Source organism: Uloborus diversus, unplaced genomic scaffold (assembly GCF_026930045.1).
Source record: "Uloborus diversus isolate 005 unplaced genomic scaffold, Udiv.v.3.1 scaffold_267, whole genome shotgun sequence".
Lineage (NCBI taxonomy): Eukaryota > Metazoa > Arthropoda > Arachnida > Araneae > Uloboridae > Uloborus > Uloborus diversus.
This window is the reverse complement of record NW_026558425.1, coordinates 62719-80903: the sequence shown is the minus strand read 5'-3', so window position 1 is coordinate 80903 and position 18185 is coordinate 62719. Positions and strand designations below refer to the sequence as shown.

The window sequence follows — 18185 nt, the reverse complement described above, 5'->3', positions numbered from 1 at the left end:
GAGGCGGAAATTATCAATAGTAGATGAGTCAACCGTCTTCTAAATTAAATTTCTTCTTGTACAAATGCAATACCACCTCGTTGGCTTTGAAGAACAGTGATAGTTACACAAACACTGCTTAAATGCAGTCAAATCCAGTCTTAGAGAAGTCCGTTACAGCAAAAATATCGTTTTGGCGAAGACTTTAGTAATCCTTACTCAAATTAAGTAGGGAAAATGCAAACATTTGAAATAAAAATTTTTTCGGATCTCTTGGACTGCGTTAAAACAGTTTTCGATTTTAATGGAATGATAATTGTTGGAAAGAATCAGGAGAGAGGAACAAATGTTTTAATATAATTTCTGTCATTATCAAATTGTTGTTAAAGAAAAATTAAGAATTTTACCTTCAAATTTTTGGTTAGGCAGTATGAAATTATAGGTGGCGACGAATCCGCTTGCCACACCCTCTCCGTCGGTATGCAAAACTACCTTCATAGAGTGAACGCCACTGTCGGACACTATGGGTCCGGGCGTCGACTTTGAGCAATATCGGCCCACTTTATTCTCCCGTCCACTTGAGTGGACTTCATATATTTCCAACCAGTCTTCCATGCACACTTCACTGGAAAAAAAGAAGCCGAATAATTAACAAATAAAAAGCTGTAGTTGATATCGGTTTAGAGAATTATGGGAAAACATTTGTATGGGTCCACGACGAACAAAATCCACAATGAACAAAACAACAGTTTCTAGATTATTTGAAACTCTATTTTCATAAAAAGAAGAAAAAAGAAAAGAAAAACAAAACAAAGATATTATGATTTTTTTTGTAATTTCAAATTAGCAACATAGAGCTTGTTTACATCGGGTGGAAATCATATCCTGCTTTAACTAATATTAGAGTTTCTAAGGTTTGTCTTCTAATTCGATGTGTGTAATTTTTGTGTATTACGGTGAAACCTGTGTAAGTTGACCACTTGCGGTGCACTGCTTAAGTGGTCAACTTAAACAGGTGGTCAACTTACAACGGTTGATTTATATGATAAGGGCTAATTCCGTGCCTGAAAAAAGCGGTCAACTTAGACAGGTGGTCAACTTACAAGGGTGATCAACTTCACAGGTTTTACGTATTTCGCTTCCGAAATTAAGCGTTGTTACTTATCTAGTGATAAGTTTTACTGGAGCATTTTCGCAAACGTTTCATCACTTGGATAGCATTTTGTTTTCCGGAATGGTTGTTCAAGTAAGCGAATTTTACGAAAAAAAAAACATTTTTTTTTTTTGAAATGCATTTCTACGAATGTACTATAAATAACTTTAGGATGAAACATTTAGCTTAATTAACTTAAGCAAATAACAGCGTCAAAGTTGCTTTTATTTATTTAAGTTAATTCAGCGAGCTAAGATAGTTGCAATGTGCTTATTTTAGCTAGTCATATGACTTTGACAAATCTTTTGCACACGCATTAAAGAACTTGAGCATTGAACTCGCTCTGTTGGGAGCAATAACTGCTTTCAGTTATCATCATTATAGTATAATTTTAAGCTTACGTATCCAACATTTTAATGCAGTACATTTCTTGAGAAAAAAATTACTTTCTTTTTTCAAACTTAGAACAATCAATATGTGTTGCTTCTGGTGCTCTTTGTTCTACTCCTAATTACTAATTCTGCCGTGGGAAGGGAAAGCGCAGTACCCGCGGAAATGTGTTTTTGAGATGTATTTATAAAACGCAGTTTGGATTTCATTCAAACAACACGAAAACGTTGGAATTTGACGTGTTTCTCGTGCTTTATTTTCAGCGCTATCCAAATAAGCAAGCTTGCACAATAAAGCTAAAAAATAGATGAAAAAAATGCAAAAAGTGAAAAAATTAGTTACTGCGCTTTACTTTCCCACTGCATTAATCTGGTGCATGAAACTACTGGTGCATGTACTCTAAAAAAAAGTTCTTAGATTGTTTTTGTATGTTTCCTTTGTCACATAAAGAAATTCTTGAAGTGAGAAGAGAAACTCTTGTCACTTCAAGAATATCTTGAAGAGATAAGTTATCTCTATGTAGTATAAATACGAAATGAATAATCATTTTTACGAGAATTGCAATTAGTTTATTAATGACATTTACGGATATTTCTTCAAATTAAAAAGCCATTACACGACTAAAATTATAAGGCATAATAAAATATTATTTTCTTAAAACAATAAATTCAAAAACACTACATTACTTGTATCCAGTACTTGAAATTTCATGCTTCGTTTTCGTCTTGAAATAATTGAATACGATCTTAACTTGTGTTCCTGGTTCTCCTTGGAAAATATATTGGCAAGTGGTGTTGGAGGGATAGTTCGCTGGGTACCTCGGAGAGTTAAATTCCCCCCTTTGGGTACTTGTGCTCAGGTAGGTAAAGTGGCACGTGCCATCCGGGATTGGCGTGCCAGGAATCTTGTAATCTGTTTGCAAGGAATAAACTTTTTAGCAAACGTTTTTTAAAACACATAACAATATTCACTTAAAAACTTGTGGAAGAGCAAATGTATTTTTTTTTTAAAGCTAAAGCATGATAAACTAAGATTTTTCGTTCAATTTGTTTTTTTGTCGTGCTTTTATTATACTTGTTCTTTCTTGACAGGGTAGGTAGTTGGTTGCTAATTGGTGGGACAGGCTTTTTTATCTTTTCCAAAAACAGAAATTAATAGCAGCAATACCATTGCAAAGTTAATTGTTAATCATTTTAACAAATTAATTTTGAGGTTAAACCTAAGCAAGCACAGAATCGTGAATAGTGAACGGTTGAAATTTTACAAACTTTGAAAATGATCCAAGTTTTGGGGACTTTTCTTGGTTTAAGTTATCAATTCAAAAACATTTTTAAGCTATACACTTGCTATAATAATTCATAAAACAAATAAATTTTGCTAAAACATTTAATAGGATGGTCCGGTTAGCAGATTACTTTACCCGCTTTTCTTGATCGCCTTTTATATAAGAGCTAATCCTTGACCAATATTAAAGTAATGTGCCCTGCCACAATCAGTAACGCTTACAACAATACCTTCAATTTCTAATATTTTATTAATAGTGAACTCTATTATTAGACATTTCAAGCTAGTTTGAAAGATGAATTCATTGTGTCTAGCATACCAGTTTCAAATATATATCTGGCTTTAAAGCCTTTTCCCGTTGTAGCGCCACTGCTGAAGACCATGGCGAGACGTGGTCCGTCGGATAGAACTGGCTTTGGCACAATCGTTCCACAAAGGCTCAAGTCAAATTCGTCTAAAGCTTGACGCTCTTCTTGTCCTTGAACATATATCCTCAAGAAACCACCGTCGGAACATCTGTTGAGAGAAATTTGAATGATTAATTTACATTATAATCTTAAAATTCCGACTTATAGATATTAAAATTAAAGACTTATTGCAAATCTCAGAAATAAATGATTCGTTATTGAAAATGTGATATCAAAATTTTGATTAATCTCACACTTTGAGTGATGAGGACACCTCATTTTAATACAGGGTGTGGCGATGCACAAAGATGCAAATGAGAAACGGAAGTGAAGTAATTGACTTTGTTGAAGGTCAAGACGAATGACAAATGTGAAATTTGGATCTACTGATAGATCGATTTTTTTCAAATGTGTTGAGCTATTTTTTATACACTTTTGGATAATTAATAGGGAAAAATATTGTTGAAGAAAGTTTACCTCTGTCAGAATATCATTGTAGATACGGCTTAATTTCGTATGCCAAAGTTCCGAAGATGGCTAAGTTCTTCACAATATTTAAAATGTATAAGTCAAAAGATAGTACTGAACTTCCAAAAAAATTTAAATTACAAAGCAAGGTGGCATGATTATTTTTGCAAAGGATCACGTGACTCGTATCTACAACGGCATTGGAATAAACGGCATTCATTCGGCGGATTATTCAAAGATGAAATAAAAAAACAGTTACAAAATGATCCCCTCTGCTACAGATTTTGTTGGCGAATTTCCGGTCAACAAGTTGAGCATTTTTTTTTATAAACAGTAACTTTGCAAGAAAAGAAAGAAAGAAAAAGTAACAATTACTCTTCGTGTTCTTTGAAAAAATGAATTTATATGAAATGTCATCTGTTGGACACTTTTATAATTTTCTTTTGAGACATTTAATAATAGATTATGTAATTTTACATGTGAGGGTAAATTAGTATCTTTCTTCTACCAACCACATTTTGTGAAGTTTTCATAATTAACAGATTGTATGTAAAGTTGCCATAATTATCAGATTGACGATTTTTTGTTAAAATAATAATTGAGATTTTATTGAAGATTTTGTTATGAGCTTGCTTGGATGCAAATTTAGTGTATCTGTGAGCATATGCATGGGAAAAAGTATATTGTACAAAATGTTTCATCAAGCATTTTTCCCTACGCCTCCAGTTACTGACACATGTATTCATACTCACTCAGGATCCTTGCTGCGAATTTCAAACTTCTCAAACACAAGTCTCACTCTTTCCAAATCCTGATTGTCTTGCAGTCCGTAAATGTAGTATTTGCACACCGTATTCTGGTGGTAAGGGTACGGATAGTTTGGTGAATAGACATTTCCTTCAGATTCTTTCTTGCTTAAAATCTTCTGATCACATTCTAAAGAAAATAAAAATAAAAGAAGTATACCCAAACTTTTTAATATACATTTTTCCACAAAAAAGGTCTTGACTTCATTTGTAATGACTATTTCTCTTTCTCATAATCTTTTAATTTAATTTTTATTGGTCATAGAATTAACCTAAATGTAATGATATTAAGACCAACTGCAGTTTTTGAGCGCTGTAATCATGAAATCGCAAACTACTTATTTTATTTCATACACTTTAGTGTGACTAAACTTATAAAAATAGTTTTTATATTAAAGGAAAAACATATATTTTATTTTTTTCTCTCACAATGTAATGTAAAATAAATTTAAGATGTCTTTTCTTTGTTATAAATATGAGCTTTTTTTTTTGCTGTTAGAAAGATGCGAATTCTTCAATTTTTTATACCAAAATATAAAATCTAAAAAAAAAAAAAAAAGCGCGTTTGACTTCGATTTTACCGTTACTAACAAGAAGACAATTAAAAATATTTGATTTTGTATGAACTTTTGAGTTTCTTTTCTGTCTTCGGATGTTGATGAAAATATTTAAACAAACTTTCTCAAAAAAAAAAAAAAAAAAATACATATTTTCGTCTTTAAATCAAAACAATGCCAAAAATTGAAGTATGGTAAATAATTTGCTTATGTGTTTTCGATTTTTGTCTTTGCCAAAATATTGAAAAATCGTTTAGAGTAAAAATATTATTGGCAAAAATAATGTAAAAATATATCTGTGACGCTTTTTTATAACTTTTACTTTCTTTGACTCCAAAAAGCGCCCCCTCCCCCACTTCCTGCCTTCACATAAGAGAACTAACATGTTTAAAATACATTTGAACAGAAGAAAGACATAGCTTTCTTTTTTTTAATTTAAAAACCAAATTCAAAAAAGATAAATTAAAAAACTGTTTTGAAATATACAAGTTTTAATTTCTGCCTAAGTTTTGCCTGTGATTTATTAATATATATCGGATTCCTTTGTCAAAAAATATAAGTAATTTATAACATAAATTACTTTTATTTCTGACGGCATTTGCCAAAATAATGTAATTAAACTTCACGATTGATTTAGCAAATTTTAAAGCTTAAGTTTTAATATGTTTTCATTATTTTTTAATACACGTAAAAATAGTGCAATTTCAAAGTTCTATTTAGATACCGCGTATTCAGTTGGAATGAAGTATATCATTTATGTTCCATTTATGAGAATATGTTGAGGGTTTAAAAAAACTATCGTGTTTCTCATGTAAAACATACCTGTTCCACGAATATGTTCTCCATCGTTTTTACCGATGAAATCTAAAAGAAAAAGCAATTAAAAATTACATTTACGAACATATTTTTAAATTACAATAATTTGTAATAACTTTTTTCAGCACCACTATGAAACATGCTTATATTTGATGTCATTAACTTGAACTTCTTAATTAAAAACTAATACTTAGTTCAACAATTATTTCATTCCATTCCTCCTTCTTTTCTTGCTTGACAAATGGTTGGTTAAAAAAGAAATAAATGAAAAATAAACAATTGTTTTTACATAAAGTTCTACATGATAAAAAAAAAGCTGATGTGTGCATCACATGACTTCCTTTCACGCCAATTAAATGATCATAGTAAAGCCTTGGAGTAAGCAAAGAAACAATTTAAATATTTTTCCCCAAAGTTTGTTGCGAACTGAAGCAAAAAAACATTTTATACAGATTAATTTTCCCAATATTGGACATTTTAATGTGATTCAACGGTTAACTCTCTAAATATCGCCCATAGTGGCCAAAATGAAACCAAATTAAAAAAAAAAAAACCTCTAATTTGAATTCCGAAACTTTGAATTCAAATTATGTTTTTCGCAATCACCAGTTGCGACAAGACTCTACTGGTTAGAGTTATTGTTTCTAGAAATGGCTCCCCCGCCCAAGCATGTCCCTACTCCTGGGTGCTTACGTGTATATAGTTGTGTGCGTGTGTGTAGGCTTACGTGTGTGCACGTAGGCGTGTGTATGTGTGTAAAGGCATGCGCCCGTAGGCGACTGTGTATGAGCATGCGTGTGTAGGACATGGACGCCACCGCCCAGCAAAAGTGGATTCCGGGGGACAGTGCTCAGGACCAGCTGCGCCGCCGCCGGTGGACGGTGGTGCTGCAGGCCTGGTCCAAGCTGAAAAAGGAACCGGAACATCAAGGACTGTCAAGTGAGAACAATAAGCAATCGTGATTACTCAAAAAAAAAAAAAAAAAAAAAAACATCAAATTTGTCGCTAAGTTGGCGAAAAAAATTGGAGACTAAAAGCTTGTTGATATGTCGCCAAGTGTTTGCCAAATTATAACACCACTTGAGTTTGCATTACTATTAACAATGATTTCCCCCCAAAAAGGTGTAAAAGGTCCCTTTAAGAACATCTGAATGCAACCAAAAGAGGAGGTGCACTAGACCCAACTAGGCGTCTACGTATAAAATTTCAACTTTCTAGCACATACCGTTTTTGAGTTAGGCGAGATACTTACGCACATGTACATACGTACATACGTACGTAAATACAGAAGTCACGAGAAAACTCGTTGTAATTAATTCGGGGATCGTCAAATTGGATGTTTTGGGTGTCTATGCCTTCTTAGGCATACATCCACGGGTGGTTGGGTTGAAAAAAAAAAAAAAAAAAAAAACTCAGCATTTATTCAGGTTCGAGCAAAATGGAAATTAAGGCCTATTTTTGGGTCAAAATTTTTTCGCGAATGCAATACTTCCTTTACTTCGTAAAAAGAAGTAAAAAGACGGGTTCCCTCGTTGTTGACTAAGTTTAAGTCGATCGCTTCTGCATAAACTACGTTCCAGGCTCATACGCACGTGAAATCTAAAGCCGTTGAATCAACTTAACCTTGTATCAACTATACCCGGTCTCTCCTACCAAAATTTCTTAAATGTTAGACATTGTTGAAAACACTAAAACAGCTTTTAATATTTTAAAGTGTCCCTTTATGACATTCATTTTGGACGTGGGATTTATGAAAACCAAGTGCACGTTTTAACCGTTCTATTTTTCTCATCCATGTCAATGACGTGTTTTTCCTTTCTAAATCGATAACCATCTACTACTTTGTAGTTCATTTTTTCTCCGCTATTGTTCTTACCTCTAGGTAAGATTATCTTTTTCTATTAGCTGGTTTCTTGCGGTTGGCTCTACTCTGCAACGCAACACAACACAACCATTGAACTACAACAAAAGTGGACTGTATAACTTTTTATTATGCTTAATTTCATACACTTGAGAGCAGCATTCTTTCAGCCGCTCTGACCTTAAACTCCCTGAATTGGTTGCAGCCAGAGGTTTTTAACTAAACATAGGTGGCGCTTTAACAGCTATCTTGTTGCGTTTTCAAGATACGAAAGCTAACTCTGCAGTTTTCCACCAGGTGGCACTGTGAGCAGTCTCATTTAATAGCGCATATCTGATTTACTATACCTAGACACCACGTCTATAAAGATAGCAGCAAGGGTGCTGCTATCTTAAAAGACGACGAATCTTTAATGATTAGAAGGGTGACAAGGGGCTTTGGTGGGCACAACATAATTAGGTGGAAACATCGAACCAAATTTCACGCGCTTGTTACCATATTACACAAGCCTCGCAGCGAAAGCTTCCGTGTCTAAAAACGTTCTTCAAAGGTCCCAAAACAAGAATCTAAAGCGAAATTGCTTTTACCTCGAATTGCACAATTAGCCTAAATGTTTTTGTTATGCCGCACAGTGTGGCATAGTGGGCAAAAATCCACCGAACTCGCGGGTTTTGAGCTAGGATCTTCTATTATGGCTCAAAATGCGGCAAAATTCTTCGACTATTTCATAGTGGTGCTACAATTTTGAATTTCTTAACCCCCTAAGCCCCGCAGAGCTCAGAATGGACCGAAGTCGCGATTTTAAAAACTAAAAAGTATGACCATATTTTTTCCCTGATATGTGGCTCAATGCTTAGTATAAATCGAGGAATCGGATGATAAAACACAACTTTTGATAGCTGCCGGGTGTTTAGAAATGCTTTTTTTCACCGTATAAGTCATTAAAAACATGATTTTTTTAGGTTTTTCCGTTGAAAAAATCAGTTTTAACGGTCTTCACAAATCTCTCGCGCAAGAACAATTATATATTTTAATTCTAAACTACTACTTTTCCATCATTTTTCAAAGTTCAAAAGGTAAAAACCTCCCTACAACGCCGAAAAATCGCTCAAAATCCGAATTTCAGCTCGAGATCCTACCATTGTCAGTGTGCAATAGCGACAAACAGCTTATTTTGTATGTATATATTTATGTGTATACATTTCGAGAATAAATCGTCTGCGTTCAAAGTAAAGACCTTTACATTTAGAATTTTCAAATACTTTAATTTTTTTTAGAAAATTTAATGTATTAAAGTAACAGTTGAGCAAATGTGTAGACGCAAAATTAGAATGTTTGTCTGTTTCCTTGGCATAATCGTAATAATCGAATTGTAACAGGTATTTTCACTCTTTTACGTAAGTGTTTTTGTTGAAATTCTAATTTAAAATGTAAAAACACATGTTAAAATTTTTATGTTTTTAACTAAACAATTAATTCTCAGATGAACCTTTTTAGCCTCAGTGTTGTTCCTAACAACATCATTTATAGGTTATAATGCAACTAAATTTAAAGTAGTACTGAAAGGATAAATGACAGTATGATTTTACTTCATTTCATTTAATTTAAAAAACGAATATCTACAAACATATGTCCATTAGCTTTCACTTTAGAAGTATGAAAAACAGTAAAGACATGTTATTTTAACTTTATTATAAAGTTTGATTGAATTTATGTTAAAGTTATTGTTGTTTTGTTAATCTAACACGCAGATACAAATTTTAAAAAAATGTAATTTACATAATTTGTTTAAATACTTATTTATGCAACAGAGGACAAAGTTTTCCATTTTGTATATTTATGTAAAAGAGTAAACATACCTGTTACAATTCTAATATTACGATTAATCCAAGGAAACAGACAAACATACCAATTTTGCGTTTACACGTTTGCTCAACTGTTACTTTAATGAATTAAATTTTCTTAAAAACATCAAAAGCATTCGGAAATTCTAAATGTAAAGGTCTTTATTCGAACGCAGACGATTTATTCTCAAAATGTATTACACATAAATGTATACATATAAAATAGGCTGTTTGCCACTATTGCACAGATGTATTCTCGTGGGCAATGGTAGGATCTCAAGCTGAAATTCGGATTTTGAGCAATTTTCGGTGTTTTAGGGAGGTTTTTACCTTTTGAACTTTGGAAAATGATTGAAAAGTTGTAGTTTAGAATTAAAATATATATTTGTTCTTGCGCAAAAGATGTGTGAAGACCGTTAAAACTCATTTTTTCAACTAAAACACCTGAAAAATCATGTTTTTAATGACTTATACGGTGGAAAAAAGTATTTCTAAACACCCGGCAGCGATCAAAAGTTGTGTTTTATCATCCAATTCCTCGATTTGTACTAAACATTGAGCCACATATCAGGGAAAAAATATGGTAATACTTTTTAGTTTTCAAAATTGCGACTTGGGACCATTCTGAGCTCTGCGGAGCTTGGGGGGTTAAGAAATTCAAAATTGTAGCACCACTACAAAATAGTCGAAGAATTTTGCCGAATTTTGAGCCATAATAGAAGATCCTAGCTCAAAACCCGCGAGTTCGGTGGATTTTTGCCCACTATGCCACACTGTGTGCCGCTTTACTATTAATAGTTCTTTTGACATAGGCACCGTTTACGGCATAGCATCAACAACTAGAGATGGGCTATGTCGTTCTTTTTAATGATCCGTTCATCAGTGGATCGTTCATTCTTTTGATTCGTTCATTTAACTCGTTCATTTGAACGACTTCATTCATTTAAAAAAGTTGCAGGTGATCTCTCTGCACGACATACTCAAGTACATTCGATATGTTTCACTAGATCAGTAATTTTCTTTGAAGGAAAGATACTAAAACACTATCGTAAAGTATCAGAAAAATGAATCAAAAACTTTATTAGGGTTTCGATGCAAAAAGCAATTATAGTTCATTTCGTGAGATATTTTTCAGCTGCAGAATGGTAGACATGTTTTCTATTCCAAAAATGACAGGTTCCTTTTCAGCATTAGTTATTTAATTTTTCCAGCTACAGCAATGTATATATACTATATATTTAGTATTACCAATAGACCATGTATAATGAAAAAAATTAACAAAAAATACATCGGTAGCTCAGCCAGACTACCAGATAACTTAATTTTGAAAAAGATTCACCTAAATATTAGTGAACTTCAAAATTATTCCACAATACCGATGAGAACAGGAAAAAAAACCGCAACACTTTTTTAAATGGGGAAAAAAAATAGATAGCAATAATCTTGTATAAAATCTCTGGATAATTGAATGAAAAATAAACGACTTGGATGTCGTCAAGTAAGTTAAAAATAAAGCCAAATCAATATAGATGGTAGTTGATAGAGATGTTATAGAAAACAAAAGGATGACCAGAAAAGTGATAAAAGGTATTTTTAGAAATAGTTTAGGCGACAGAAAACGTGTAAAGGATTTTAGCAGTTGAGTGATTCCATACCAATTCAACCAATGGGGGTTGCATGACCGACTCGGATTTTCTTTAAATTTAGTACACAGATTGATGATAGAGGCATGGAAAATTCCAAATTTTTAGGTTCCTGCTCCACTTATTTTTTGAGATACTGGTCCTTGAAATTTGTCCACCCGCTCAAAATGCCAAGAAAATGATGTCATTTAATTTTTTTTTCTAAAAATTCTACTTATGCATTATGGAAGTGTTTGGTATCTATGAAAATTAGTCACTCCAGGCATTCAGGAAAAAAATATTACAATGTTTAAAATGAAAACGGTTAAGGTACAGTACTCTTAGAAGTTACTACCACAAAAATTTGAATTTGCCGATTTCGCTGAAATTGAGACATTGATTCCAAAAAAAGGGAAACAAAACCAATGGTTTTGTTGTTTGACCACTTTCTGGTAGTCTACTGGTGTTCCCTATAAATAACTACACAATAAATAATTTGGGTTTCACACTCCTTCTTGGAAATATTTAAGCTGAAAGACAACCCATAAGTAAAAAAAAAACGCAATTTTGACCATTTTGGCAGCCGTTTTTCTCCTAAAGGGAGAGCACTAGGGACTTATTTCTTTTTTTTAAGTAAGCTACTGATATGTTAGCTATTCACAGGAAAAGAGTTTACTTTTGGTTATTTTCTGCATAAAAATATATCCCGCTGATAGCATATGTATGTTTTCCTTGTAATACTATATGCTTGTGTTCGTCCCCTCACACTTTACAATAATAGGAAAGAAAAATAACGCATTTATTAATTGTACTATATCTGGAAAAATTCAAAAAAAGTAACATATCACTGCATTTAAAAATATATTAGAAAGTATTATAATATTTTTTTAAATATAATAATTATAAAGTACTAAATAATTTTTTTAAAAATCAGTTTAAAAAAAAAGGAATTATAAATATTTATCTCACAAGAAGTATAAGTTGAATTTAGCATAATATTGAAAATTGATACATAAATAATTTTATTTAGCTGCAAGCTTAAGTTCCTGTATTTTTTTCTTCCCAACAGCAGATACTTTAATCTGATTAGATATGTTTGCAGCCACAACAGATACCAAAAGCAGATTTACTAATCGGAATAAATTTATGGTATTCTCTTTTACCCTCAATTGTTGCGGCAAAAGCTACTTTTTCAGAAAGCACAAATAAGATTTAGAAATAAAGAAAACTTTTTAAAGCATTAAGGAAAGAAATAAAAAAAAAATCATTAATTTCAGACTATTAAGGCTTATGGTTTTGGAAGGAAATATGCTACAATAAAGCATGTCTACTTTTGTAAAATTTTAAATTTCACTTTAGTTAAAATGTTCATCGTTCAGTTCCTGTAGCGGCTTAAAATTTACCACTTCAACAGTGCTTTACGCATTTGGTATAGTTTACTAGAAGCAGCTGTTGGATACAACTGGGTGAGCAGTTTTAGGAAAGGTTCTTAATCTTCATTTGGGATTGATAAATGGACAAAGACTAGCCTAGCTGGGCCCAGAGCCTGTTGCTTGTCGTCACTTGTGTATTTGAATAAGGCAATTTTAAAATGATCAAATTTTTCTTCGCATCTGAAGAACATGTAGCAAACACAAGAGAATTGCTTTCTGAAAGACAGCTTTTGCCGCAACAATTGAGGCTACAAGAGAATACCATACATTTATTCCGATTAGTAAATCTAAGCTTTCGGTATCTATTGTGTCTGCAAACATATCTAATCAGATTAAAGTATCTGCTGTAGGGAAGAAAAAAAATACAGGAACTTATGCTTGCAGCTAAATAAAATTATGTTTGTATCAATTTTCAATATTATGCTAAATTCAACTTATATTGCTTGTGAGATAAATATTTATAATTCCTTTTTTTAAACTGATTTTTTAAAAAAAATATTTAGTACTTTATTATATTTAGTACGGCTGCCAAAATCGTCAAAATTGCATTTTTTTTGACTTATGGGTTGTCTTTCAGCTTAAATATTTCCAAGAAGGAGTGTGAAACCCAAATAATTTATTGTGTAGTTATTTATAGGGAACACCAGTAGACTACCAGAAAGTGAGAAAAAAAATGGTTTTGTTTCCCTTTTTTTGGAATCAATGTCTCAATTTCAGCGAATCAAATTTTTGTGGTAGTAACTTCTAAGATTACGGTACCTTAACCGTTTTCATTTTAAACATTGTAACATTTTTTTCCTGAATGCCTGGAGTGACTAATTTTCATAGATACCAAACACTTCCATAATACATGAGTAGAATTTTTAAGAAAAAAAAATTAAATGACATCACTTTCTTGGCATTTTGAGCGGGTGGACAAACTTCAATTACCTGTATCTCAAAAAATAAGTGGAGCAGGAACCTAAAAATTTGGACTTTTTCATGCCTCTATATCATCAATCTGTGTACCAAATTTAAAGAAAATCCGAGTCGGTCATGCAACCAACTTTTTTTTATTTTGGTTGAGTTGGTATGGAATCACTCAGTTGCGGGACAGGAAGTGGGCATTTTGTTAGTAGCCCAAACATTTTATTAGTTTCCCAAACAAGTTGGACAAAACATTACAATTGGATTCATTGGAAAATTGCAAATGAACTGCAACTGTTAAAGAAAAATGATGAATAAAAAGCAGAAAGTAGAAAGGTTCGAAATAAATATATTGCACTGCGCTGAGAAAAAGGAAATTTGAGATCGATTGTGATTTAAAAATTTGAAAATGAATGTAATTAAAAAAAAAAAGATTTTATCCCAAGTGCATCAATACAATGTTCCAAACTGCTCACCGTTCAAGAGAACGGTAGTTCATTTTTAAGTGAACGAACGGATCTGTTCATTTTAATGGTTCGTTCTTTTTGAATCGTTCGTTCATGAACGTCACATCTCTACAACAAACATACTATTTTAAGAATTTTTAATGCATGTGATTAAAAGCGCATGTCTATCAGGAAATTGAGTATGACATTAAATTAACGGTTGAAGAGAACCACAATAACATAGTGTCATTTTAAAAAACATTTAGGTTAGAATTTGACTTTTAACGTATCTAAGTACAAGCGCTATTACGCCCGAGTTCCCCCTACTTCCGGCCATATTTTGATAGGTAATCCTACCGAAACGTACTAATCACAAATCATCTAATCATAATTATGTATGATAAGTGGGTTTTGATCAAAAACACATGAGAGTTGAAATTCGCTGAGGAATCTTATCGAATTAATCCCAATCGAATATTTGTTCACTCACCGAGACTGACGAATCTGTTGCTGAATTCGAAGAATCCCGAGAATCCTCTGTTTTCGCTCTCGGCCGTTCTCTGTAGTGTGATGAACTGAACCGAAACGTTTTCCGCCGAAGAGTAGATGACCAGGTTCCGCTGCTGGCCGCAGTGGGTGCCGATGAGGGGAGCTTTCGAGGAGGAGCCATCGTAAACTTTCACGTAGTCGAAGGGGCAGCTGGAGAATAACAAGAAATCAGAAAACATGCAGCAGTATATGCAGTGATGTCACTACGGGGGGGGGGAGATAGTCTGCCCCCGGTGTCACCCAGCTGGTAGGGGGGGGCACCCAAAGTGGAATCGCAAGTTTTTTAAAAATATGACGCCAAAATGCATTTTTCAAACTACAAATTTGAAAATTTTCCGGAGGAAAACCCACGGACCCCCACTTTTATTTGTCTCTGTACATTAACCCATTTAAAATTTCGTTACAATACTAATGTAGTTGTTTTCGAAAAGTGCATGAATTTCATGTTTTCATGTTTACATAACATTTTAATTCGTTTTTTCTTTTTTTTTTTTTTTGTGTTTGTGGGTGATAACACTCCAAATTACCGCCTTGGGTGTCACCCATGCTAGGTACGCCGCTGGGTATATGCCTTAACTTTTTTCAATGACTAATTCTCAGAAAAAAAAAATCACTCTGATTATAGTTCCACATATCAGTGCAGAAAAACCATTCCTTACTTCAGTGAAAGTCTAACCTAGAGAACTCTTGCTCTAGTTGTTCATATTGTAAGGCAATCTCGGTGATTTTTCATGTTCATCGATGCCATCCACTTTCTTCCATCTCAAATGCTTTTGCCACTATTTCTGCTCGTCCTTAGTTTGTCACACTGCTAACTTAACGCTTGAGCTTTTTGTTGCCCGAGTCCCTATCTTTCTTGACTTAAAAATAGAGGAATAAAAGATGCCTTAGCTTTCCTGAACGTTTTCCAAGGAATACTCTTCCAAATACATGAGAAGAATCATAAAGATTTTTTAAGATAATGTAAATGACCATCGGGGTTAGAATCGACTAAAATTTAAAGCAGCATTTAATAAAATTCTCACAAATACTTTATCCATATTATGTGTTTAAAGCAAGGCTTTGAACCAGGACTGAACAAAAAACCGAAAACTGAAAAAAAAAGAAAAATTAATTTGAATTTTGTCATCTTGAATTCAAATTATGTTTTTCGCAATCACGAGTGTGTGTTTGTGTGTGTGTGGGGGGGGGGGGGATGTGTATGTGTGTAGGCATGTGTGTTTGTGTCTGTTGCAGTCATGAGTGTGTGGGTAGCTGTGTGTATGAGTGTTTGTGTGCGTGGGGGCGGTGTATGTGTGTGTGTGTGTGTGTAAGCATATGTGTTTGTGTCTGTGTGCAGGCATGAATGTGTGGGCAGTTGTGTGTATTTGTGTGTATTTGTAGGTGTCTGTATGCATGCGTGTGTGTATGTGTGTGTATGTGTTTGTGTGTGCGTGTGTGTTGGTGCGTGTATGTCTGCGTGTGTGTGTAGGATATGGACGCAACCTGGAGACGGTTTTCGCTAGAGGAGCAGCATCGTGAGGCCGGCCGCCGCGACGGGTGGTGCTGGCAGAGGGTGGCGCCGCGCCGGTGGGAAAAATGATAGCACGCCAAAAACAGTCAAATGAAAGCAATAAGCAATCGTGATTGCTCAAATAAAAACGCTATTTTGTTAGAATCCAAAAACGGGAATTAACCCGAAATAATACATTTCGGTTCGATAAATATTCGGTCATTTTGTTTCTGTAATCAAGTTATCAATATTTTCTAATTTAACTTACACCATAGAACTATCACCATTGTACATTACTACTTTCACGACAGAATTATATTTTTAGTTTAAATAAGAATACACATTAAATAAAATGATTCATTCAGAACTTAAACGAAAACCGTTATTTTTTGGAGGTACGAAAACATGATCTGGACCGATATATATTTTTTAGTTGAACCGGAGCAATAACCGGAAATACAAATTTACGGTTTGAAGCCCTGGTTCAAGGATACTTACTGAGCGCCACCAAAGACTAGGTCAAAGTCCATAAACTCGAGTCTGACTCTTTGTCCTTTCCTGCCCAGGAATCGGTATTGGCAGTGCAGGTTCTTGGGGTACACGCCAGGGTAGGTAGGGGAGCGGAACTCACCCTCTCGCTTATTGTCGCTGAAGACAGTGAAGTTGCAGACTGAGTCGGGGGATGGAGTACCCACGATGTACTGAGCTGTTGGAAGTGGACACAGGATGAGTAAGAAAAACGTATCCATTCAAAATGTAATAGTAATTATGATTTTGTGGTATGATTTGGCCTGAGCACAACAGGATTGTTTTTGTGTGGAGGGGAGAAAAGTTCATGAAAGTATGGATGGTTTATTTTGTACAATGATAAATTTATTAACTAACCCAACTACTTGCATATTGAGATGAGAAAAATTACTCCAAGTAACGTAGTAATACTATAGTGGTTACGGTGGCTTCACAACGAGCACACATTTTTAAGCACAGAACAAAATCATTCTCAACAACAATATGGGCAGTTTCGATGCTTTACAGTTAAATGCAGGCAAATTGCAAATAAATATTATCTGTTAAATTTCTTGAGCTTTTATTCCTGAGAGCCAAGTAGTCTGAAAGATTCCATAGTATTCATGAATTTCGGTATAGGAATGAGCTTTTTTTGTTGTGTTTGGAATATTGAGGTCTTATTGCAAAATTTCTCTATAAAAACCGCCAACTTAGTGACTAATTTTTTCGCTAATGCTTGTAATTTTAATTTTAGTAAAAATAATGAAATTCCATAAAGATACTATTTGGCTGCAAAAGTAATTAACTAATCTTTTTTTCAATGTTCCAACATAGAAGATATCCACATTCATCGTAACCCAGTATTTATTTTCTGAACCTTTCGAGATATCCATATAGTTCCGTCAAAAAAAAAAAAAAAAAAAAAAAAAAAAAAAAACTTGAAAATATGCAAAGAATTATAGTTTATGTAATTTGAGGGAGTAAGCATATTTTTAAAAAGTTAGAGAATCTTCATTTTATATGTAGTCAATTAGTCCTTACCCTCACATTTAGAAAAATATACTCGTCAAAAATGAAATTGCAACACCATGAAAGAATGTGCGTAGCGTCATGAATATTACAGGAAGGATAATGGAGGTGTGTGTGTGTGTGTGTGTGTATGTTGATATGCAATTGATTAAAAAACAGACGAAAATGATTAAAAACTAACCAATTTATTCAGTATCTAAAGTGTCCTCCTCGGGTTCATAAAGGCTTTAATCCGGCGAGCTATTCTATCACTAAGTCCATTAAAGGTTTCTCAAAGTCACCTTAGCCAAGCGGCTTCCACTGCTGTAGGCAGAACATCAATGGTTTGCGTCAAAGGTCCTCTGTTCATTTCTCGTTCAATGAAATTTCCCAGGTGCTTGATGGGTTTTAGATCTGGAAAGACTACATGCCAGGGAAGGATGTCAAATCCAGTCGGGCTGTTACTGGTTGATCGTGCGACTTGAAACAAGTGCAGAACAACAGGCTCACAACTTGTGAGACGTAGCGGGTTGCTGTCAAACTGCCTTCAATGTGTACCAGATGCGTAATGTGCTCAAGCATTATGCTAGCCCAAACCATGATGCCAGGTGCAGTTACGTTCACCGGTACCAGTCACAGGACACCATAGGCTGCTCA

General features: G+C 33.8%; 1 protein-coding gene across 1 annotated transcript in view; it reads right to left on the bottom strand.

The window, feature by feature from the left end:
- The window catches only part of LOC129233233 (cubilin-like), a 49984-nt gene that overhangs the window by 16162 nt on the left and 15637 nt on the right, over window positions 1-18185 (bottom strand). Inside the window, exons 4-10 of the mRNA XM_054867288.1 lie at window positions 16512-16719; window positions 14463-14671; window positions 5867-5908; window positions 4434-4617; window positions 3126-3322; window positions 2209-2434; window positions 387-604 (exon numbers count right to left, since the gene is read on the bottom strand). Of these exons, the coding sequence (XP_054723263.1) occupies window positions 387-604; window positions 2209-2434; window positions 3126-3322; window positions 4434-4617; window positions 5867-5908; window positions 14463-14671; window positions 16512-16719 (1284 nt within the window). The remainder of the gene's footprint in view (window positions 1-386; window positions 605-2208; window positions 2435-3125; window positions 3323-4433; window positions 4618-5866; window positions 5909-14462; window positions 14672-16511; window positions 16720-18185) is intronic.